The sequence below is a fragment of the Mauremys reevesii genome, linkage group 8 (genome assembly GCF_016161935.1).
Source record: "Mauremys reevesii isolate NIE-2019 linkage group 8, ASM1616193v1, whole genome shotgun sequence".
Classification (NCBI taxonomy): domain Eukaryota; kingdom Metazoa; phylum Chordata; order Testudines; family Geoemydidae; genus Mauremys; species Mauremys reevesii.
The window spans coordinates 105,933,494-105,957,418 of NC_052630.1; the positions used below are offsets into that span (position 1 = coordinate 105,933,494).

The 23,925-nt window shown below is 58.6% G+C and overlaps 1 protein-coding gene across 2 annotated transcripts in view; it reads left to right on the plus strand.

Moving 5' to 3' along the window:
• The window catches only part of EIF2B3 (eukaryotic translation initiation factor 2B subunit gamma), a 140,639-nt gene extending 139,716 nt beyond the window's left edge, over positions 1 to 923 (plus strand). For both annotated transcript variants that reach the window (XM_039485799.1, XM_039485800.1), the window contains one exon: positions 723 to 923. In XM_039485799.1, coding sequence (XP_039341733.1) covers positions 723 to 775 — 53 coding nt within the window. In that variant the 3' untranslated portion in view covers positions 776 to 923. The remainder of the gene's footprint in view (positions 1 to 722) is intronic.
• The last annotated feature ends 23,002 nt before the right edge of the window (positions 924 to 23,925 follow it).

Genomic DNA, 23,925 nt, shown 5'->3' on the forward strand with positions numbered 1-23,925 from the left:
TGCTGATGTTGGAAAGAGCCTGTCTGTATTCCTGGATCCCCGGGGGCAGGAAGCAGCAAAGGAAAATCCTGCCTCTTGACTTGTAAAGTGAGCCTGTTTGACCAGAGATCATAGATGCTCACAATCCCGTTACAAGTTACTTGTGACACTGGGCCTGATCCTGCAGGGTCCTGAGCGCATCCAGCCCCCAGGGGCGGCTCCAGGCACCAGCACGCCAAGCGCTGCCGCCGAATCCGCAGGACCGGGGACTTCCCGCAGGCAAGCCGCCGAAGGCAGCCTGCCTGCCGTGCTTGGGGCGGCAAAATCCCTAGAGCCGCCCCGTCAGCCCCTGCTGACTGCAGTGCAAGTTGTGGGCACTCAGCCCTCTGAAGGCTCCGGCTGGACATAACGTTCCTGTCACTGTCTCCTCCTGGATTTGACGCTTCCATGCCGGTGCCTAGACACACACCTGTCGGCAGCAGCTGTGCCTTGGGTAGTAAGTGACACCTATGTGTGAGATCTCATTCCATTACCCTTCTGGTGTTTGGTCAGTTGTTCGCCGTGTGGGTGGGACAGTGACTGAGACACATGGGGATGGGGGCGGGGGCGGATCAGCAAAGCAATGTGGAAATTCACTGGAATCTGCTTTTCCCATTTTCTCCTAAGGATGCTGATTTGAAAAGTGCTGGGTTCCAAACTCTGCTACAAACCCCAATTCCTCCTTTTTGTTTTTAATCTTTCAGCCAAACACGTTAACGAAGTCATTGTGGGCAGCGAACAGCTGATGGAAATCTAACATACCGGTTGTAAAGATGCCTTTAAGGAAGCCAGAGCCCGCACCATCGGAAGACCCTTCGTCTGGAGCAGGCCTGGCAGAGCTTACCCTGTCATCGCTCCTTTCCCGTGCAACTTGGTATTTGTCTTAATAAAGAAGCATTTCCCGAGTTGTCTGTCTCTCTCTCTGGCCCCTCCCCACCTGGCTGGTCTGCCTGCTGCTTTGTGGAGGCCGGTATTGGTGCCTGCCCGCTGAGCGAATGCACTGTACTCTTCCAGCAGCACTAAGCTGGGACCACACAGACTGTGCCCATTCAGAAGGACGTAGTTGATCTCATTCTGATACAAACCCAGGCTCTGTGGGCTTGCAGCACCCTCCCGATCCCTTAGGGAAGCCCGGAGCTGCTTTATGCACAATGGGAGGGCTGGGAAAGCCCAGCAGCAAAGCAGGGTTACTTCCTTGCTGTTCCTGCAGCTTCTCCAACCCCTCTGCCCCCCCCCCCCACGCGGGGACAGACACGTTGAATCTACGCAGCTGTTTTTCGTCTATACTGTGATTGAGGTTGGTGCGCCAAAGGCGTTCCCATTCGTACCCTCTGGATTTGGCCTGTTGCTTTGAAATTAAGCCCAAGACCGCACGTGTGGGGAGCGGGGAAGGAGGAAACCTGAACATAATTAGAGGTTATGTCACCATCAGCGCTATCAGCCTTCTTTGGACGGCCCCTTTGCTTGAAAGCCCGGCATGTGTAAAGCCACACGTGAAGTCCCTCTCCATGCACTTAAACTGTATGTGGGTGACTCACAGGGCGAGATGAGGAACAGGCTGTCATGTGAAATCCAGGGCCTTGTGGTTGGTCGTCCTGCCAGGGTTGGAAAGCACCTGGATGGGATTGAGGCTCGAGCTGTTCTTGCAACTTTGCAAATTGGACTGGGGTTCCTGCCTAAAAGCTCTTGAGTGGAACCTAGTCGGATTCAGTGGGATGCTTGTCTGAGCCTGGCAGTGTGACATGGAGAGGTGCTTCCAGCTCCTCGCCAGGAGAGAGATTTCATTAACTGCCGTGATACGTTCAAAGCCGTGTCTCATGGGCACAGACTCCCTGGCGGAAAATCTCAGCTTCCTGACCCACACGACGAGGGAGAGGTTATAATCCAGCCCTGCCCTGCCTTTCATACATTAAAAACCCACATCAAAGGCCCGCCTAATAATGGGAAGGGTGGTGTGCTGGCTCGGCGGGCTGTGTCAGGCTGTGGAGAGCACAACACAAGCTAGGGTTCAGTTCGGGTTAGCATCAGCTGCGAGGCTGGTTTGTGAATAGATGTCAAATCCCTTTCCTCCAAGGATCTCGGCTGTTTTGTGTATGTTAATGAGCTATGCCTTGAGCGGGAGGTAAGTGTCATACCCATTTTACAGATGGGAAACAGGCACAGAGAGGCTTAAGAGACTCGCTTAATGTTCTGCTAGAAATCTCAGAGCCGGGTGTGGAGTCCCGATCCCCTGAGTCCTGGGGCTTCCCCTTCAGCCCAAAGCCATCCTTCCCTTCCGTCTATTGACGTTACACATCTTCTTAAAAACCAGCTTCCCCTAGGTTAATAGCTTCAGTTTTCTCTCCTTGGGCCGTAATTCTATGGTAACACCTTGCTTTAGTCCTTTCGTTTAGCTCATGAAAGCCGAGGGTCTTTATTGTGCGATTTGAATTGCGGTATTAATTGAGCTTCTCTGACACTTTCCAACCTCGCTGGGTTCTTTTCCCTTTACGACCTGCAGGTGTTTGCTGTGAGATAAAAGTAGATTGCAGAGCAAGATTTCACAGCCCAAATTATCAAAGCGAAGAGTCCCTCTTGAAGTACGACGTGTGTGGCAGTGATGCAGAAGAGTGTTTCAGAAGAGTGGTTCCTTCACAACCCCCCAGGCAGGCACCAGGAATTAACCCTTGCTGACCTGCCCTGGACTGCGTGTACCAGATGAATCTACGGAACCAGCGATCAGGGTGACATTTTCGGAAGTGCCTCAGTGACTAAGCGCCTAGATGACTTTTGAAAATAGGACTTAGGCTCCTAAGTCACTGACGTGCTTTGGAAAATGTTACCCCAGAGCTTCATCGCATGGCTCTCTGGGAGTGCGAATGTGACTCTTCCATACAGTGCACAGCCCCGTACATGCGGCTCTTCTCACTGTTGATCTCCCGTGCTGTAGCAACTGGGCAAGCTGGTGTCTCTTACTCATTTGCAATGCGCCCATCCCCGGGGTCTTGAGGCGCCCTGACCGTGATGGACAAAGCCGCGTACCTTTGAAAGGCTCAGACTTGCCAGTTCTCTGTAGATGCTGGCACTTTCGGAGCAGGCTTGTTCTTGAGCATTTCCAAGGGGACGCGGAGCTGGCGGTTGGTGTCACTGTTGCGAGAAGACTCATGAAACAGGCAAGTCCTGCAGGACGCCCAGAATGCAGCAAAGCCAGGGCTCACCGTTTCCAGTGGCAGGGAGCTCGCCAGCGGAGGGCCTGGTGCCACGAACATCCAGCCCTCGGCCTCAGACTTAGTGAGGAGTCAGCCCACTGGGCGCTTTATGGCTCAGCAGCAGGACCTTTGCAGCAGCTCGGGAATTGGCGAGGAGGCAGCATCAGACCTGGCGTGCTGACGTGTGGCCTGGCCGCTGAATGCTGGGCCAGCCAACGGTTCGTGTGGCCTTCTCCTTCAGTCCTAGGAGCTCGTTGCAGACATTCAGCCTCAGGGGTGACGGCATGGAAAGCTATTGCTTTGGCTTCATCTAACAGGAAAGAATGCAACCTGCTGGCTAGGCAGAGAGCAGGCGGCATTTCAGGCCACAGCTGCTGCTCACTGGGCTAGGAGCATGGAGAAATCTGGAAGAGCCCTAAGATAGCATTTGCCTTGACAGTGAGAAGATACTGTCAGCAGGAGGCAAACTCAGGGCTCCCGATCTAGTCCCCTGCTCCCATTCACTCCTGCGGTTGCCCCACATGTTCAAACGGGCAGCCCAAGGGCGTGTGAGCGCCGTAACGCCAGTGGCCTGGCCATCCGGGAGACGTGATGAGCTGGTAGGAGGAGAGAAGCAGCTTGTGGCCAATTGTGCCCACTGCCATTGACCTGGGGCCTCCCCTGTCAGTCAGGGGTAGATGGGCCTGGTGCTAATCAGAACGTTCAGATCCACTGACCTTTGGAGACTAATCGTCAGGACTTTGGAGTGTAGCCGGGGGGCACAAAGGAAGGTAAACTGACCTCCTGCTACAGACACTCAGGACGTCCAGTGAGCATGATGGCTCCTTCCCGCAGCCATGTGCCCTGCTGGAGGGAGAGGACAGACCGGCTGGTGTTTACTTGGGGCGATGTGGCTGCTTTGTTCACAGTGCTAACGCCAGTACGATCTAGCTCACAAAAACCAGGCCTGAAGCTGAAATGCTGGGTCCGAACCTTACGTTGCGTTTCACATAAGTCAGAAAACAGGTTCGCCTGGGTTCTAAAAGGGCAGCTGGGTTGTCTCCACAGGCCGTGCCCAAATCCATCATTTTCCCCAATCCCCTTGTCAGCGTGTCGAGATCCGCCAGCGCTGAGACCTGCGTTAGGAAGGGTGGCAGCGACTCCCTCGTTCCGTCAGCTTCCCCAAGCACCTGGAACGCCGCCCATGCGTTTGGCGGTGGCCTGCTGGGTCACGAGCTTTGCTTATCCTTCGATTAGGCCGAGCACACCCACGAGTAGCTTCCCAATAGACAGACAGGCTCCCTCTCCCACAGAGCTCAAATGTGGACTTCGACACGACCCCCCAGGGAGCCGTAACACATGGGGGGAGCAGGAGTCTTGCAAGGGTTGAACAGTGAAGTGCTAATTGATCCCCCATCTCAGGGTCAGTTCGGTCCAGCCCTTGTCCATCGGGGAGAAAGGAGCTTGTGCTGAGGAACAGGACTGACGCAGATCTGCTGGGCCGGCTCCAGGCAGCACCTCCCCCTTGATCTCCTTTCTCCCTCAGTACCGGGGGGAATGATACCGACATGCCAGGGCTGGGGCGTCACTGTTCTAAGCGGCAGAGAGCTTGGAGATCCTCGCACAGAGGCTGTGAGGGGAAGAACAAGTCTTAGTCCCTCGCCTGCTGGGCGAGGAAAGGAGGCAGCCGGGGCGAGATTCAGAGTGTCAGCAGGAACAGCGCCGAGGGGAAATTCTGGGAATCCCAGGAGCTCCCAGCGAGTGGATCCTGGGGGATCGAGGGGTCATTCATTAGCTCTCAAGTGGGACCTCGAGCTCCCCGGCTCTAGCAGGCCGAGCACCCACTGATGGCAGCAGGAGCTCGGCCTGGGCGAGTGCTGCAGGATTAGGCCCGTGTACGGTTTCTTTCTTGTCTCTCTCTGGATCCTGCAGGTTTTTGGTTCATCTCCTGGGTGCCAGGAGCCAAGATGTGCAGCGTCGCCCTGCCTCTTAGACACATCAGCCCACAGCAATTCCTGGAAGGCCTTCTAGACGGTCCTCTCCGATCTGGTCAGATAGAAATCAGTAAGGCAAGAGATTAGCAGCCTATATAAACTTGTATGTTTACAGCTTTCAAAAGGCTAATGCTGAATTTTTCTTTTTTAAAAGAAAGCAGGAGGGTTGTTGGAGTGAATTCAAGGACAGCTGCTGAGCCTGGATCGGCGCCTTTACAACTCAAGGCAAATGGTGGGCTGCTTTGGAGAGGAAAAAGGGATTTTCTTGTTTTTGTTTTTAAGAGAAAATAAAAGAGCGGCCTGCCGCTTCCCTCCCCCTCCCCCTCCCCGCCGTCAAGGCAGCGAGCTCCCGGTGTTGTGTGCATAAGCTACTCCTTTGTGCATCGTCGAAATGGTTAACTGTGTTGGGGGAAGATGTGCGGGCGGACGGGGAGACCACCCAGCACGAAACAGACAAGAAAGAGCAACCTCTGCGCTCTTTCACCAGAGAGAGAGCAAAGTTGTTTAAAAATATTTAATTTACTGCATTCCATTCTGCTGATTATAAATTGGCCATCCAGGGAAACGCGGCTGCGTGTGGGGAGGGATCCAGGAAGCATGAAACAAATTCTTGGGATTGGTTTGGGGTTTGTTTTTTAAATCTTCCTCTGCTGGTTTGTTGTGAGTTTTAACTCTGGGTTGCCAGCGGCATGTAAATCCGGTCAGTGGCTGCCTTTTCCGCGAGCTGAACTCTGAGGCCGGGCTGTATGCTTGCATATTGGGCATCAAAGCCTCTGTACAATCCAAGGGTCTGTTAGAGCCGTTAGGTTTCACAGGCTGCTTCTCTCTCTGCTCCTCACTTAGACATGGGGGTGTTGGGTGTTTGCCCAGGGTTGGCACCACGATATCCTGGCGGCCTTGGTGTGCAAAGCACTGCGGGGTGCCCGCCTCGGGGGGAGCCTTGTGAACATTTCAGACCTGTCTCTCTCAGGCACCCTTGGGCAGGAAGGGGGTTTAGGGCTCGGGCAGGGGAGGGTGAAATCCAATTTTGACTTTTGGGGGGGGGGTCTTCAGAGGGCTAAAATGCTCCTTGGACTCCCCCGCCCTGTGGGCCACTGATGGGAAAGTCGCAGGTGCTGGTCGGGAGGTGGCAAGCGCTGACGAGACGTTATCGAGCGATGCCGACTTCAGACCGTTGTCATCTGTGCTTCGATGGGAGTTCAGTGGGAGTGGGCACGTACCATGGACCTGTGAGCAATCACCTCGCTGGGGGGGCCGTGATCAGGCCTGGTTCAGTGCTGCGGTGCTGGGCGAGCCCGCAGCGCGTTCACACTGTGAAAATGCAGCTGTCTGTTTTGTGTCCAGATCTGTAATGTCCAAAAGTGACAGTTCCTTCCCCACCTCCCACCCCGGTGCCAGCCCCAGAGCCCAGCGATCCTCCCAAAACGTTCTGGGGCATGAACGGTGCAAGGGAGGTACAGAGAAGAACCACCAGGTGTGGGGAGCTCTCACCCCCTCCCCCACGTCTGCAGAGGCTCCCCCTGAGCTGGTGCATCCTTCAATAGTGTTGAGGCGTCTCGTGCGCCCTCGATCAGGTCAGCCTGCCTCCGGGAAGGCCCCGAGATTCCCCAGGGGTGGCCCAGGCTAAGTGCCCGGGTGGATGCTACAGCACTGTTTGATATGATGATTTAGTATTTGTGTTACCATAGGGCCTAGGAGCCCCAGTCAGGGACCAGGAGCCCAGTGTGCCAGGTGCTGCATAAACCCAGACCACAGCCCCTGCCCCAAAGAGCTGGCAATCCAGGGATACGCCAAGAGTGGATGCTGACAGGCGGGAGTACAAGGAAACAAGGAGAGGGTGCTGGTCGGCAGGGCAGGCTGGGGTCTCTGCACACCACTGCCAGGCTTTTTGCAGGCGTCAGGGCAAAAGCGAGGGCTGAGGAGGATAATGAGGCTGCTCCAGGGGTGTTCCCATAGAATCATAGAATCATAGAATCATAGAATTCAAGATCAGAAGGGACCATTATGATCATCTAGTCTGACCTCCTGCAAGATGCAGGCCACATAAGCCGATCCACCCACTCCTTAGCAAGTGAACCCTGCCCCATGCTTCGGAGGAAGGCGAAAAACCTCCAGGGCCATAGCCAATCTTCCCTGGAGGAAAATTCCTTCCCGACCCCAAATATGGCGGTCAGCTGAACCCCGAGCATGCGGGCAAGACTCTCCAGCCAAACCCTCTGGAAAAGGTTACATCATACCAGGCACATAATTGACCTATTGACTAAGCCCGTTATCCTATCATACCATCCCCTCCATAAACTTATCTAGCTTAATCTTAAAGTCGTGGAGGTCCTTCGCCCCACTGTTTCGACTGTTCCAGTATTGCACTCCCTGATGGTTAGGAACCTTCGTCTAATTTCAAGCCTGAATTTCCTGACTGACAGTTTATATCCGTTCGTGTCCACATTAGCACTGAGCTGAAATAATTCTTCTCCTTCCCTGGTATTTATCCTCTGATATATTTAAAGAGTGTAATCATATCTCCTCTCATCCTTCTTTTGGTTAAGGAAAACAAACCGAGCTCCTCAAGTCTCCTTTCATACGAAAGGCCTTCCATTCCTCGGATCATTCTAGTGGCCCTTCTTTGTACCTGTTCTAGTTTGAATTCATCCTTCTTAAACATGGGAGACCAAAACTGCACACAATACTCCAAATGAGGTCTCACCAGCGCCTTATATAACGGGACTAGCACCTCCTTATCCCTACTAGAAATACCTCGCCTAATGCAACCCAAGACCGCATTAGCTTTTAACGCCACATCACATTGCCTACTCATAGTCATCTATCAACCAGGACTCCTAGGTCCTTCTCCTCCTCCGTTACTTCCAACTGAGCTTATAACTAAAGTTCTTGTTAGACATCCCTAAATGCATAACCTTACACTTCTCACTATTGAATTTCATCCTGTTACTAATACTCCAGTTTACAAGGTCATCCAAATCTCCCTGGAGAATATCGATCCTCTTCCGAATTGACAATACCCCCCAACTTGGTGTCATCCGCAAACTTTATCAGCCCACTCCTACTCTTGGTTCCCAGGTCAGCAATAAATAGATTGAATAAAATCGGACCCAAAACCGAGCCTTGAGGAACTCCACTGGTAACCTCCAACCGGACAGTTCCCCTTCAATACTACCCTCTGCAGTCTCCCTTTAACCAGCTCCTTATCCACCTCTGGATTTTCACTGATCTCCATCTTTTCCAATTTAACCAGTAATTCTTCATGACTGAAATCCAGATATATGAGATCCACCGCATTTCCCTTGTCTAAAAATCTGTTACTCTCTCAAAGAAGGAGATCAAGTTGGTTTAAATCCATGCTGTAATCTATCCCAGTTGCCAAACCATTCTCTCTTTTAAGATTTTTTCCATGACTTTGCATACTACAGATGTTAGACTAACAGGCCTATAATTCCCGGGTCACTTTTTTTCTTGAATATAGGAACTACATTAGCTAATCTCCAGTCAGTCGGTACAATCCCGAATTTAGGATTTATTAAAGATTATAATATCCTCGCCAATTCCTTAATATTCTAGGATGAAGATTATCCGGCCCCCGATTTACTTCCGTTAAGCTGTTCCAGTTTGGCTTCTACCTCAGCTACCGTAATGTCTACCCCCATATCTTCATTCCCATCGGTCCCTCTATCACTATTCCTTAGCCCTTCATTAGCCTCATTAAAGACAGAGGCAAAGTATTCGTTCAGATATTGTGCCATTCCAAGATTATCCCTAATCTCCACTCCATTTAAAGTTTACTTCTTCTTTCTTGGTTTTCTTCCTATTTATATGGCTAAAAGGTTTTAATCCTTCGCTAGATCCATCTCCACTGCCTTTCTCACAGCTTCCCTGCACCCTCTGACCTCAATAAGGTAGGTTTCCTTGCTGATCCCTCCCATTTTCCACTCCGCTTTCTGCTTTTTCTTAATGACCCTCTAAGACGCTTGCTCATCCAGCTCGGTCTAAAACTGCTACCCTTCTCGGGATACATGCCTCTGACAACTCCTGCAACTTCAACTTGAAGTAACTCCAGGCGTCATCTGCCCTTAGATCCCTAAATATGTTAGCCCAGTCCACTTCCTAACTAGTCGCCTTAATTTAGTAAAATTAGCCCTTTGAAATCATACACCCTAGTCTCAGATGCACTATTGATTATCCTCCCATTTATTTGGAAACGAATTAGCTCATGATCACTCAGCCAAGGTTGTCCCCTACAACAATGTCCTCAACAAGGTCCTCGTTACTCACCAAAATCAAATCTAAATGGCATCCGGTTCAGCAACCACTTGATGAAGGAATTCATTAGCTATCACGTCTAGGAAAAGCTGAGCCCTATTATTATTACTAGCATTTGTTTCCCAATCTATATCCGGGAAGTTAAAGTCCCCCATGATCAAGCAGTTCCTATTAGTGTTTACCTCCTTAAAAACATTAAAGAGCTCCCTATCCATCTCTAAGCTAGATCCCGGCGGTCTATAGCACACCCCAATCACTATCCTGGATGAGGCTCTGGTAGTTTTCTTCCCCAATGTGACCATTGCCCAAACAGACTATTGTCCATTGCAGCGCTAGTTATCTCATTACATTTTACCTCATTATTGATATACAGTGCTACTCCCCACCTTTACCTTTGCATCGGTCTTTCCTAAACAGCACATACCCTTCCATACCTGTACTCCAGTCATGGCTACCGTTCCACCATGTTTCTGTTATTCACCAGGAGCTCCAGTTCCTCCATTTTGTTACCTAAGCTTCTTGCATTGGTGAACAAACATCCTAATTTTTCCTGTTGGGCTCCTCTCACTCTTTTTACCCAACTCGGTATGGACACAGTACTTCCAGTATGACTTGTAGATCTAGAATCTGTCCCCACTCTTCCTTACACTTAACTGCCCCCTCTGGCTATATCTGTTATCTTGCTGTCCTCACTCCCAATGTGAAAATTTGGCGTGGAGAGCACCAGGACCTCAGTGTCTAGTTTAAAGCTCTTAATCAGATGAGCCAGCCTCCCTCCTAGAAGTCTACTTCCTTCCCTACTTAGGTGGAGCCCATCCCTTGAGAACAGTTGTCTGTCCCCAAAAGCCTCCCAGTGCCCATACATCCCAAAGCCCTCCTCAGCCAACTATTAACCATCACGATCCTCTCACCCACAGGTAGAATCCCACTGAAGATCACCTGAGCCTCAATACCCAACCTGGCATAGTCTCCCATGATCCTCTGAAGGATGATCAAAGGGTTCTTACCCGCTCCTCTTAGGATCCTTTTCAACCTCAGGTCCACATCCCGTATTTTAGCACCCATGGGCTCCTCCCAAGCGTGAGGGGCAGCACGCCGGCCCTAATGCGAGGCCTGTGGCGTGATTTGGGTTGGTGACTGTTATGAGTCATTCCATTCGATCTCTCATCCCTCAGAGATGCACTATGAAACCTAACCACAAACGCCACTGCGTGAAGATGATTTCTGAGTCGCTTGGTAGCTTGATCCATTGCCTGGTCTGTTGATGATGTCATTATGGCAGATGTCAGCAGGAGGCACCGTTACACAATCTTGTATGCCCTTTTTCATAGTGTGCGAGCAAGTGTGCAGTCTTGGGAAGACATGCAGTTCAGGGCAGAGGCGGGGGCTCCATGGAGGAGGAGCTGTGTGAGCAGCTGCAGAAGTCGCTCTCTGCTGTGGGCTCTGAATAGAGTCAATGCTTGAAGCAGTTGCTCCTTAGGAAGTGGGCACTGGTGGTGAGCTGAGAGCCCTGAAAGAAAGGATTTGCCTGTGTCTTATCTGTGACCACCTCTGTTCCATGCCGGGGTAAATTACCAGGTACACTTAGAATGTACCCCAACTCCGTATCCTCCACTGGACAAAGGCTGTGGCCGGGCAGAAGGGCGATGCTGGAGTTGGGCAAAGAGGGCAGCTTTGCCCAGCATTGGTGGATAGCTCTGTTATTGTTCCAGATGCTGAGCTCCCATTTCTGCTGGATTTGCGGGCAGTGAACATGTTTCGCTGTAGTCCTGCTCCTCGGGAAGCGTTGTGCTTTAGCAGTGAGACTGGGAGTCGGGGGAGCAGGACTCCTGGGTTCTTTTCCTGCTCTGCCGCTAACTTGCAGTGTGACCCTGCACAAGAGAAAGGTGCCTCACGTCTGCTTCGCAGGGTGGCGCCTGGCCAGTCCCTTTGTCGGCCTGGTGCTCCAGACTGCGTCTCATGGTTGTGGTCCTCCTTTGGGACGCTTGCCAATTTCAGGCTGTTTAAATACGATGTGGTGCCCAACTCTGCCTGCCGCATATCCTCTGCTGAGCCCTGGCAGGGGCTGTGGGGTCGTTACCCGGGCTGAGCTGAATGGGGTACAGTGGGCACAGTTTGAATGTTCCCAGATCCCACCGGGTCACGCCCTGACCTGCTGGGCTAACACTCACCCCCTCCCTCCCTGCCGGGGGTGTGACCGGGGTATCCATCATGTCGACTGGCCCCCGGTCAAAGTGGCAGAGCCAGGACTGGAACCAGGAGTCCTGCCTCCCTGGCCTGGAAGGTGGCTCTGACTCTATTCTGTACACGGCCCCTTTCGTGCCAAAGCCTCTCCTGTTTCCACCACTGAATGCAGCTGCCCAGCAGTTTCGGACAGGAAGTGGAGAAAACCATCTTCAGTTCAAAGCGCAGGAGGCGCGTGGACCAGGACTGACTTTCCAGCGTGGCCGGGACACTGGGATGAACAGTCCAACTCTGGGGAGCAGGGCCGAGGGGGGGTCGGGGCTCGGCGTCCCCTCGCAGCCGAGCCACGTTGTTGGGCTTGACAATAACAGTCTGAATAGTTGTAAAACGGAGCCGGTGTCAGGCCACTGTACATGGCTGTGGGTGTTGGGCCCCTGGAGGGTCTGGGTGGGTGTCCCCCCCCGGAGGGTTTGTGGGTCTCAGCCCCCTGTTGAAAGTTGGTGAGTGTCAGGACCCTGCATTGAAGGTGGGTGGGTGTTGGGCCCCCCTGGGAAGGCTGGCAGGTGTCAGGCCCTCCTGGGAAGGTCAGTGGGTCTCAGCCCCCGGTTGAAGGTGGGTGGGTGTTGGCCCCTCCCCCTGGAAGACCGGTGGGTCTTAGGCCCCTGTGCTGTCCACCTGCCTTCCTGTGCGAGTGTGGGGCAGGAGCAGCTTCTTCGGAGCCTTTCCGCGATTACCCTCCGGCGCTGCGCTGGGGGGGCTCCCCTGCTGGCCTGGGGAGAGCTGCTGCCTGCCCATGGATCCCGAATCCCGGAGCCCCTCACCTCTGGCCTGGCTCCTCGCTGCACTTACCTGGTAGAGGCCTCCCTCCATACCGGCTGCTGGAGCAGCAGGGTGTTAACACCCAGGAGCAGAGCCGGGGAGCGGGGCCCCGGGGTACGGTGCATGGATGGCGTGAGCACTGAGTGATGGTGAAGGCCGTTGAAGGGGTCGAATCAGGCCCCCCCCCCAGCATTCGCTGTTTCCTTCTGTTTCCCCTTCCGCACCCTGGGGCTTCCTCTCTCCTGCGTGGGTCCTGCCCACAGAGCCCTGGGGTGGGGCGGGGCGGGGGCTGGGCATTGCTGGGTGCCAGGGGGCCCTGCCAGGTACTCCCCACCCCTTCCCATGCAGCTCGTCCTTGTCCCCTGCCCTCAGCGACTGAACTGGGGAGCCCGGGACAGGGCCGGCTGCCTTCGAAGCACCTTGGAAACGGACGAGAGCGGAGAGCCGGGTGCTGAGAGCTCCCCAGGTGGCGATGGCCGGCGGTGCAGGCGGTCTGGCCCCGGGGCCGCGGCCGGCCCGTGTCTGTGGGTCAGGGCCAGGCACCGAGCAGGGCTGGGTGTGATCACCAGAGCCGGGATCGATGGGCCGGGAGGGCTCGGGGCCAGGGAACAGGAAGCCAGGTGTGGTCCGAGTTGCGAGGGGTTAGATAGCGTGTGGCCCGTCAGAGGGCCGAGGGCCTGTCCCTCTGGACCCTTGGGCAGCACCTGATCTCCCAGCGTTCCCTGGGTGCGAGCTGTCGGGCAGAGAGCGAGAGCTGAGACCAAAGGGCTGCTGTTGGTCGGCCAGTGTCACAGACCCTGGGCCGAGTCCAGGCTGCCCGAGGCACCAGGGCTGGACCGAGCGCCCCATCCCCACACTGGAGCCAGCCCTTGGGGGTTCATTGCTGAGGGGGGAGGCCCGTGTGGATCGGAGATGTGGGCCCAGAGATGCCCCGCCCGCTGGGCCGTCCAGTCCGATGCCCAGTCCGTCCAGTCCGATCTCGGCGACCGCTCACGCCTCCACCACCGCCCGGGGGCCACGAGTCCGTTCCTGGGCCCAGCTGCTCTGATGGGGAAGGAGTTTTCCCTGGTCTCCAGCCTAACTCCCCCTCCCCTCCCCTGCGTCAGGCTTTGATCCTTGCCCTGGCACTGCCTGCAATGGAACCAATCCCCTTCCAGGTGCTTCCAGGTCGTGACCGTGTCTCCTCAGAGCCCCCCCGCTGGCTCCCAGGGGCTCAATCTCTCCTTGGACGTCTCCTCCGACCCTGGGATCCTCGGCCGTGCCCTCGTTCGTGCGTTCTCAAGGGCTCCCATGGCCTCCGGAAGGTGCAGGGCTCAGACCTGCCCGCAGCAACATGCCCTGGGGAACTCACTGCCACAAGATATTCCCGAGGCCAAGAGCTAAGCAGGATTCAAAGGAGCTCTGGACATTGGTGCAAGCAGGACAAGCCGCAAGCCTGGACAGGAGCCAGAGGAGATGGGGGAACATCCCCGGACAGAACCCAGCCACTGACTGATGTGGGGACGGAGCAGATTTCCCCCAAACGCAGGTTCTCCCAGGACTGCCTCTGGAGCAGCTGGCCACGGCAGGCACCGGCCACGTCCGAGCAGATAAGACATTGCCTAGGTGTCGGTGGGCCTGATTCGGAGCAGCAGTTACGCTTGTGCTAAGCCCCTGGAAATCAATGAGAGTTGGGCTCAGACGTCAAGTTGCTCCTGTTCTGAAGCGGTGTCTGGAGTAAGGCTGGGTGTAAGCCTGGGCTTCTGGGCTTTGCTCCGTGGGGCTCCCTGGCCTGGATCCAGCCTCTGATCCTGACCGGTGCTAAGCACCTTTCTGTGAAGCTAAGCAGGGAGAAAGGGATCGGACCCTCACCAGGGCACAAAACCTGCCCATGTCGTCCTCCGTTCCCACCTCCCCGTGTGTCTAATCCCCCCGGCATGGCCCTGCCTAGCCCCCACTCCAACCGCTTGCACTGTCACATCCACTTAGTGCCTTCAGAAAACATCTCGCCCTGACACCTAGTTAACTCCTCGCCAGGGGTCACGGGCTCTGGCTTTCTACTTCCTGCCGTTCCTCTAGCCTGCTGAGCCGGCCCACCGGCAGGCGCTCCCGGGCGCTATTAGATATCTGTCGGGGAACAAGAGAGCCAGATCGCTTACAAATTAATTTGGAGTTAAACCTACAGAAAACGAGAAACATGCTGCTTTGCAGGAGACGGGGCTTGGCTGGGGATCAAGAAAAATCCATCAAACCCGCCCGGTTTGGGGAGCACGGGGGCGCTGCTGTTTTCTTTGTGGTGGGGGAGTTGTCAGCGGGACTTCCAGTGGGCCACGGCCTTTCCTGCCAGTTCAGTATCCAGCAAACCAACCACCCAGGGAACCTGCTGCGCTGGGGGAGCGGGCGGCAGAGCACAGCAGAGGCAGGCTGCAAGCGAAGGGGGATGTGATCTCTGGGGCAAACCAACCCCCTGTCCTGCCCCAGCAAGATCGTGTCCAGGGGCTGTGGGGGTGCGGTGGGCCGGGCTAGGTACACCGGGCGATGGGATGAGAATGCACCTTGGAGAGGAGGTTGCTCCTGGGCCATGCCAGGGCATCTCCCCAGTTTAAACCAGATGGGGATGGTCAGCAGCGTCTCTGCACTGGCATGTCCCAGGAGCCTGTCACCCCATGCAGAGTGTGAGCCCAAAGCCAGGGCTAGGCTCTGTTCCCATGGTGCCGGGGCCTGCGCTGGCTCCTTGAATTTCACCCCCCCGAGCTACGGACCAGGCTGCGGGCTGGATGGCGGAGGGCTGTGCAGCCGGCCCCTCTGACTGGCTTTGTGGCAGCGGCACTCAAAGGGGAGTTTCTCCCCAGAGCTAGGAAGGGTGCCTCTGGCGCGAAGCCACCTCTGGGGAGGAGCATGGCCGTGGACCAGCCTGTGGCAACGTTTCGTGACACAGCAGGGCAGGAGGAGAAAATGAGGCTCCGGTCCAGTGAGAAACACACATGGGAGCCCTGGCTCCAGGCGAGGGCTGATTCCTGGGGATGGGGACTTCCCACCACGGCCAGGCTGTGACCCCCCACAGCCCATCTCACCGGCCCCTGGCACGTGCCGCTGTCCCAGGCTGTAGGGTTGCCAGGTGTCCAGTCGAAAAAGGGAACCTGGCGTGTCCAGTCAGCTGTTCTGACCGGACACTGGAAGTCCAGTTGGTTGCAGTAACTGGACTCTGCCACTGGGGGCGGGAAGAGCAGCAGCTGTGGCTGGAGCCACATGGAGGAGCTGCTGACCCCTGACCGAGAGCAGTGATTGGCTGCCGGACGGGCTCCAAAAGGTAGGTGCCACCACCCGGGGCGGGGGGGGGGGGATCCTGTCCCTCCCCCTTCTGCCCCGCCAAGCCCCAATTGCCCCCGCCCTGGCCCTTTGCTCCAGGGACTGAGCCTCCCCCCGCCCCGCTGTGCCCCAATTGGCCAGGCTCCGTGTCAGCTCCTCCCAGCCTGGCTCTGCAGGTAGCAGGTGAGTCTGGGGAGAGGGGGAGTGAGTGAGTGGGGGCGAATGAGTGATGGAGGGAGGGGGAGAGGTGGACGTGGGGGCGGGGCCTTGGAGGGGGCAGGGCAGGGGCGGGGCCTCAGCAAGAGGCGGGGCAAGGGCATTCGGTTTGCAGCAATTAGAAAGTTGGCAACCCCACTCCAGGCATGGGGGGGGGCAGCTGCTGCCCAAAGGCATCTGGGCTCCCACCCCACCCCCATGCTCCAGGGAAGCCAGGAGCCTGAATCCCTTTGTGGGGCTGGGGCTGGGGCTGGCTTCCTTGGGTCGCTAACGGAGACCTGGCAGGAATCGGCATCCACAGCAGCATCTGAGCTGGATCTGTTCCCACTGCTGGCCCGGGCCCATCCCGGCAGCCGGCTGTCCGGGCCCTGCTCCGCGAGCCGGCACAGTCGGCAGGGGCGCTCCTGGTGAGCTGGGGATTCCCGAGGCCCTGCCATGGCCGCACTGCCCACGCGGTGCCCCAGCTGCTCCCTGGGCCCCTGGGCAGGGCCGTGTGCCGAGGTTCCCCTTGCTACGCGTCTGCCTGGCCTCTGCTGAGACCCTGGTCCAGCTGCCTGTGCCCAGGCGCCTCGCCAGGCTGAGCCGTAACTGCTTCCGCTGGCCCAAGCCGGCCGGGTTTGGACGGAGGCAGGAGCCAGCCCCTGCGGCGCTTCCTGACCCCGGGGCGGAGGAATCACGTCCCGAGGCTGCTGGGCCACAGCCGGCTTTCCCAGGCCTGGTTTCAAGCCAAGCTCTGATGCTCCTGCCCCAGGCCCAGCACCTCAATCCACCCCCCTGCTGCCTTCTCTGGATCCTTCTAGCCCCCAGGACCCCACCCCCCAGCGCAGCTCTGCACCCCCCGTGGGCCTGGGGAAGGCCCGGCCCTGCCCTGCAGCCCAGCTGGCTCCTCGGGTGACGTTCCTGGCGGGCTGGGGGTTCAGGCTGGGGGCGGAGGTGTGGGGGGTGGATCCCAGGTGCCCATGTGTCCGGGGCAGGCTGCCCTGCAGTGCTGTGCCCTCCCTCTCCTTCTCCCAGGGTAACGCCAGGGAGTCGCGCCCTCGGGCCGCCCCGTCTCTCAGCCTCTCCTCTGGTCGAGGGGCGTGTGGACCTGCTGGTCCGTGGGATCTGTGTGCGCCCACCTGACTGGCCCCGACGTGGGAGCCTGGGCTCTGCAGCATTTAGGCTGGTTCTGGGCCAGAAGTGCCAGCCCAGACGGCAGCCGTCCCGCTTGGCCCGGCGTGCCCGGAGCTGTCACCTCTGCTGTGCAACGCCTGGGTGTGGCCAGTCTGCCTTCGTGTGCCACCTTCCACAGCCGTGGGCAGCCGCCCGCCGTCGCACTGGGCCTGGGCCCGCACCCGGTTCCCTGGGCCGCCCCATGGGGCTGGGGCTCCCCGCGGGACAAGCCAGTGATTGGAGAGAGAAGCCAGGAAGCAAAGCGGGGATGAGACGTGAGAACAGAGGCCAGGCTCGTGCCGCTGGTCGTTTGGCTGGTGAAAAGTGAGCCACCGAGGAGCCAGCCCGACCCCAGAATGTGTGCGGAGCTCTGCTGGGGGGGGGTCTGTCCGGCTCTCTCGGGGGGAGGGGGGGCTAGCTTAGAACTTCGCCCCGTGCCAAAGCGAAGTCAAAAGCCCGGCAAACAGAGGCTCCTGTCTTGTTTCTGCCAAGCCAAATGGCTGGGAACAGAGGAGGGGATCTGTGCTGGGCAGGGCCACCCAGGGCGGGGGGCAAGTGGGGTAATTTGCCCCGGGCCCCACAGGGGCCCCACGAGCCCTGGCCTGGCGGCGGTCTGGGTCTTTGGTGGCATTTCGGCGGCGGGGGCCCTTCAGTGCTGCCGAAGACCCGGACCGCCACCCGGTGAGTACCAGTGCCGCAGCTCCCCCGCCTTGCCCCTCCCCCACGGCTTCGGGGGAAATTTGGTGGCAGGGGCACTGAATCCGCAGGACTGGGGACCTTCTGCAGCCGCGCCGCCGAAGGCCGAAGGCAGCCTGCCTGCCGTGCTGGGGGCGGCAAAAACGCTAGAGCCGCCCCTGACCGGGGCAGCCTCGGGGCCCCTCTGAGAACCTCATGGGCAGGACCGGCCCGGAGCCGCCCTCATCCAAACGACTGCCAGGGCGCAATGTGTCCGCCCCGCCCCCGTCCCACCCAGCCATGGAGGGCTCCCGGTGGGGGGGTTCTTGGGGGAGCTCTCGGTGAGGGCCATGGGGGGTTCTCAGTGGGAGCCGTGGGGGGGACTCCTGGAGGGGGCCGTGGGGGGGCTCTCGGTAGGGGGTGTGGATGGGTCTCCTGGAGGGGGCCGTGGGGGGCTTTTTGGGGGGGCTGTGGGACCGCAGCGAGCTTGGCCCCAGCACTGGGGCAGTTTGCAGCACCGGGGTTGGCCAGTGCTGTGAAGCTGCTGAAGGATTTTCCCGGCCTGCCCCCGCCTTGCATCCCAAACCAGCCCCCCCAAAAGCCCCTAAGGACGACAAAAGGGCCCTGCCACCTGCTTGCCCCCACCCGCCACTAGCCCTTAAAAAGGGGCCAGACAAAGGGCCTTGCCATCTTAAAGGGGCCCATTCATTAGGGTGACAAAGGAAGAAAGAAATCTATTAGCATAATTAATCCGGGGGCTGGCGGTGGGTGGCAGGACGCCCGGCCCCACCTCCACACGCTGGGGTGGCTGCTCAGGGTATGTTTAGCTCTGTAAACAAAACAACCCCCCCTCCGGCCAGGGGACAGTGCCCCCCACCTCACCCCCTTGCTTATTTGGGGTGGCCCCAATGTATCCCCCTCCCGCCCTCGCCTAGGGAGACACCTCACAAGCCAGGGCTGCCAGGGGGAGCACTGCTGGGAGCGGGGCACTGAGCTGAGCCCAGCCTGGCACACGTGGTGCCCGTTGCCAGCCGACGGGCCGCTGGGCAGCCAGCGGCCATTGGGTAATAGCTGGGGCTTAGGGAGGAATCTGTCCCTGTGCCTGCCCCAAGCCCCAGTCCCAGCAGCTGCCTGTGTGTGACAGGGGTCCCTGGGCACGGGGCTCGGGTGGGGGTGACAGGGTGCCCCCGGGCACGGGGCTCGTCTGGGCGTGCGGGGGGTGGGGGTGACAGGGGTCCCCGGGCACGGGGCTCGTCCGGGGGGGGGGGGTGAGAGAGAGGGGGGGCCTCTCGGGGGAGAAGGCCGGGGAGAGCCCCGGGTGGCGCTCGGCGGGTTCGGGGCGGCCCGTGGGCCCTGGGGGGAGAAGGCCGGTGAGAGCCCCGGGCGGCGCTCGGCGGGTTCGGGGCGGCCCGTGGGCCCTGGCGGGGGGGTTGTTCCCTGGGCAGGGGCCAGGGCAGAAGGTTCCCTGTGTCCCCAGTTCTCCCCTCTCGGCTCTTTCAGACCGACCGGGCCTGGGACCCCGGGACCCTGAACGTGGCTTGCTCCTCGCTAGCCGGGCGGGGAGGGGGAGCTCGCGGGGCCCATGTCACAGAGCGGCCGCCGGCTGGGCTAGCCGGAGCGTCCCACGGGCCGACGGCTTCGTGCCCGGCTATTGTGCCATGCGGCCGGGAGGGACAAAGAGCGAGTGACCCGGCCCGGGAGCGACCCCACGGATCTGCTGGGGGGGGGGGGCGGCCTCAGCATTTGTGCCCTGTTCTGGGGGGAGCCAAATGTGCTCAGCTCCCCAGCCTGCAAGGGACGGGCTTGGCCCAGTGGCCCCCGCTCAGGATTGGGACCAGAGCCCCAGGCTCTGCCATGGCCTCCCCGGCTGGGACATGGCCCTGGCCTGCTGCACCAGAGGGGCCGGGCGGGTTCACTGCTGCTGCTGGCAAAGTGCTTTGCCCGGGGAAGGGCTGGGTATTAACTCCATTTTCCCTGGCTTGGGAGGGTTTGAAGCCAGCAGGGGCTGCAGGGGACGGGCGGGGGGTGGTCGCACAGGCCAGGGGCTGTGATGTGGGGGTGGCAGAGCACGGTGGAGGGGTTGGCACGAGGGGTGCTCCCAGCCCTTCCTCAGCCCCCCCTGGGGCAGCAGCAAACCCCAGCGAGAGCCGGGCCATGGCACACGCTGGGGAGCCGTCTCCTCCGCAGCATCCATGCAAAGCCGCCATCGTGTGCCTGGGTCGAGGCCGTCTGCCCTTGTCTGTGCTAACGGGGGCCAAGCCAGGGAGCCACAGGGCACCCCTTCCGGCAGCGGGCACTGATAACCTTCCACCTTCCCTGGCAGTACCGGGGGTGTTCCTGCCTGGCCAGGCCCCCAGTGTCCCCATATTAGCACTGGGCTGCCTAGCGTGGGTGTGACGCTGCTTCCCCTGCTGGATGCAGTCAGACCTGCTCAACTGTGTGTCATATGCCCTATACTGCTCGCAGCGATTCCCCCAGGGCTGATGTGGCAAGGGCTTTGGAAGCAGGCGGATCCAAGTGCTGTCCTTGGTGCCATGTTGAAGCACATGGCCAGCATGGCAACAGGCATGGGCCGCTCTTCCAGCACCCTGGCCTCGTCCAGGGCCATCCCCCGAGGCTGCTGTAATGAGTCAGGTGCAGCCGAGCAACCAGGCCTGGTTCACAGGGTGAAGTGGCTCTGGGAGGGGGACTGGGCCTGTGTCTCCTAATGGGCAGCTACCCTGTTAGATGCGGCATTAACTGGCCTATGCCCATTTCGCATGGGCCCATCACCGGGGTGTCTGAGCCCCCAGAGATGGGCAGGAGAACACCGGCTTCCTTCTAGACAGCCCAGGGCTCCTGAGACGCCCACTAGGCTGGTGCCAACTGCATGGGGCACCCGCTGGGAGCTCCAGCCCCGGCCACCCAGGAGGGCTGGAATTCAGGCTGGTGGCAGAAGCCCTCTGCCCAGAACGCTTTGCTCCCTTCCCCCGCTCCCCATGGTGTTGGGCTGAGCTGGCAGTGCCCAGCCTGTGCCCTCCGATCCCTGCTGGGCTGGAAGGACCTACTGTACTATGGGCAGCCAGGGCAGGGGCAGAGCCCGTGGGGCTGGGTGCTCACAGGGCCGGCCGGACGTGGGCTACTCTAGCCCAGCACGTGGGTCTGGGCCTGGGCGGGGGCCAGAGGTCCTGGCCAACAGGACAGGAACCAGCCCCCTGGGAGAGAGAAGGAGGCGTTTCTGTGGCTGGAGTCCTCTGACAATCTAAACAGGCTGAGAGTGGGAGGGGAAACTGAGGCAGGGAGCAGGGCCGTGACTTGCCCGAGGTCACTCAGGGGCAGAGCTGGGAATCGAGCCCAGTGTCCAGCAGCAGTGAAGCCAGGCTCCCGCTGGTGCGCCCAGTGGAGGGTGAGTGATGGCTCCTGCCCCACCCATCTGCACCGCCTCTGTCTCCCCGGGCAGGTGCCTTCCCTCCAGCCCAGGCCAGCGGGGCAGGGGCCAGCCTCTCCCGGTGCCCGCACAGGCAAGTAGCTCGTTAGGGTGGCATTTCTCTTGCCCTGTCGGAGGCTGTGGGTCTGCACATGGCACAGCTGGCATGTTGGCAGGACTCAGCCCCCCGCTGCTGGGGCCAGGGGTGTCCCAAAGAGCACGGCTCGTCGGGGGCTGGGCACTGGGGCGCCTGGCTGTAAGTCTGTGCCAACCCCCTGGAGATTCCCCCCCTGAACCTCTGCCCCCTCCCTGCCCCGTCTGCGCCCCCAGGGATCACAGGCGCCGAAGGCTGGGCCAGGCCAGCGGTGGGACGCGTCTCCCACGAGCGAACACCCCTCCCCAGAGGCCTCTGCAGCCAGTGGGTGTGGGGGCAAACTGCCAAGACCATGAGTGCAGGGAGCTGGCATTACCCCTACCCACCCTCCACCCGTCCCACCGCTCTTAAATTCTCAGCAGCTCTGGCCCCGGTAACGCCCTCGCGGGCGCCGTGAATATGGAGGGCTACAACAGACAGAGTGCCCAGTCCCTCCCCGCGCCCCCCACAGGCGGTGGGAATTCTTGGTAAATCCACGGTACGCCCACATCTCGAATAGTGTGTACAGATGTGGTCTCCTCACCTCAAAAAAGATATTCTAGCACTAGAAAAGGTTCAGAAAAGAGCAACTAAAATGATTAGGGGTTTAGAGAGGGTCCCATACGAGGAAGGATTAAAGAGGCTAGGACTCTTCAGTTTGGAAAAGAGGAGACTAAGGGGGGATATGATAGTGGTATATAAAATCATGAGTGATGTTGAGAAAGTGGATAAGGAAAAGTTATTTACTTATTCCCATAATACAAGAACTAGGGGTCACCAAATGAAATTAATAGGCAGCAGGTTTAAAACAAATAAAAGGAAGTTCTTCTTCACGCAGCGCACAGTCAACTTGTGGAACTCCTTACCTGAGGAGGTTGTGAAGGTTAGGACTATAACAGTGTTTAAAAGGGGACTGGATAAATTCATGGTGGCTAAGTCCATAAATGGCTATTAGCCAGGATGGGTAAGAATGGTGTCCCTAGCCTCTGTTCGTCAGAGGATGGAGATGGATGGCAGGAGAGAGATCACTTGATCATTGCCTGTTAGGTTCACTCCCTCAGGGGCACCTGGCATTGGCCACTGTCGGTAGACAGATACTGGGCTAGATGGACCTTTGGTCTGACCCGGTACGGCCGTTCTTATGTTCTTATGTTGTCTCTATCTCACAGATGGGAAACTGAGGCCCAGGGAAGCAGGGACTTGCCCAGGGTCCCCAAGAGGGCAGCGGCTGTGCCAGGAGATGGTAGGTATTGGCAGTGCCAAGAGACGTGCCAGCTTCCAGACAGTGAGCTCCAGGGGGCATGGGTTTCAGCTCCCAAAAGAAAAGGAGAACACACGGCAGGAGCCGACCGCGCTGGGTTATGGTGGAAATGGAGCAGAGCTGGATTGTCCGTCTGTCCGTCCATCCCTGGAGCATCCAGCCACTCGCGCTCATCTCGCTGGGTCTCCCTTTGTCTTCCAGGGGGACTAGCAGCCACCTGGTGCCTCTGCCAGGCCTAACGCTGCCCCGGTCCCAGCTGAGGGTCTCGCAGGGCCGGATTCTTGTCTCTTGCGGAGGCAGCTGGGGCACTTTGCGGGTCTCTTTCTCTGTGGCCCTGGCCCCAGGTGCAGGAGGAGATTGTCTGCGTGAGCTGCTGGCCCTGGCTCCGAGGGACGCTGGCATCGGCCCTTTCTGCGCTTTGGTTACAGCAGAGGCTCCTTCGATTGTTCTCTCTCTCTTGCCCTGTTTTGTGTGACGAGGGGCACGCGCTGTGCAGGCCAGCAGTGCTGAGCCCAGCCAGGGACAAGGCACTGCCCCTGCCTCAGTTTCCCCACCTGTGTCGTGCGGGGGATGGGACTTGCATCCCAGATGGGGAAGATTCATTAGCTGGCGGAGGGGGGAGGGGCGTTGGAGAATCCCACCGAGGGCAGCATTAAGGTCGATGGGTTACGTTGAGAAATGCCAAGGATCCAGGTCATGTGCCACCCCCCTCAGCCCCTCGTGCCAGGCCCAGGCTGCAGCTCAAGCGCTCAGGGCTGGGAGAACTCTCGCGCCCCATGCGATGCCGTCAGGGTGCCCAAGCCTGGCTGGAGGTGCGGCCAGGTGGATGGACGGATTCTCCCGCTGGCCTCGCGGCTGCCCGTCAGAGAGGTGGCTCAGCTCCGACGCCGGGCTGACCCCTGCTGGAAGCATCCGCACGATGGTGCTGTGCCGCTGTCGTGCCAAAGCGCTCGGCTCCGTCTCTAACGCCGAGATCCCAGCAGTTTGCTTCGATGGCACAATGCAGCACAGGGCGATGTCTGTACCTCGGCTAGGGCCATTGTTCCAAGGGCTGGGACAGAGCAACCAGCTTCAACCTGGGAGGTGCTGAGTTCTTCCTTCTCCAGGTCGCAGCAGCCACGTGCTCGTCCCTCTCCTCTCGGCAAGCACCGCACCCTTCCAGCACTTCACGTGCCTAGCTAACGCCCGCCCGTTGGCATTGCAAAGCAACCCCGGGCAGAGATCCCCACCCGCTTTTCCTCCCAAATCACTAGCTGGAAGTGAATCTCTGTGAGCACCTCACAGCATGGGGTCTATGACCCGCAATGGCAGTTCTTATGCCATCCAGCAGAGGGCGG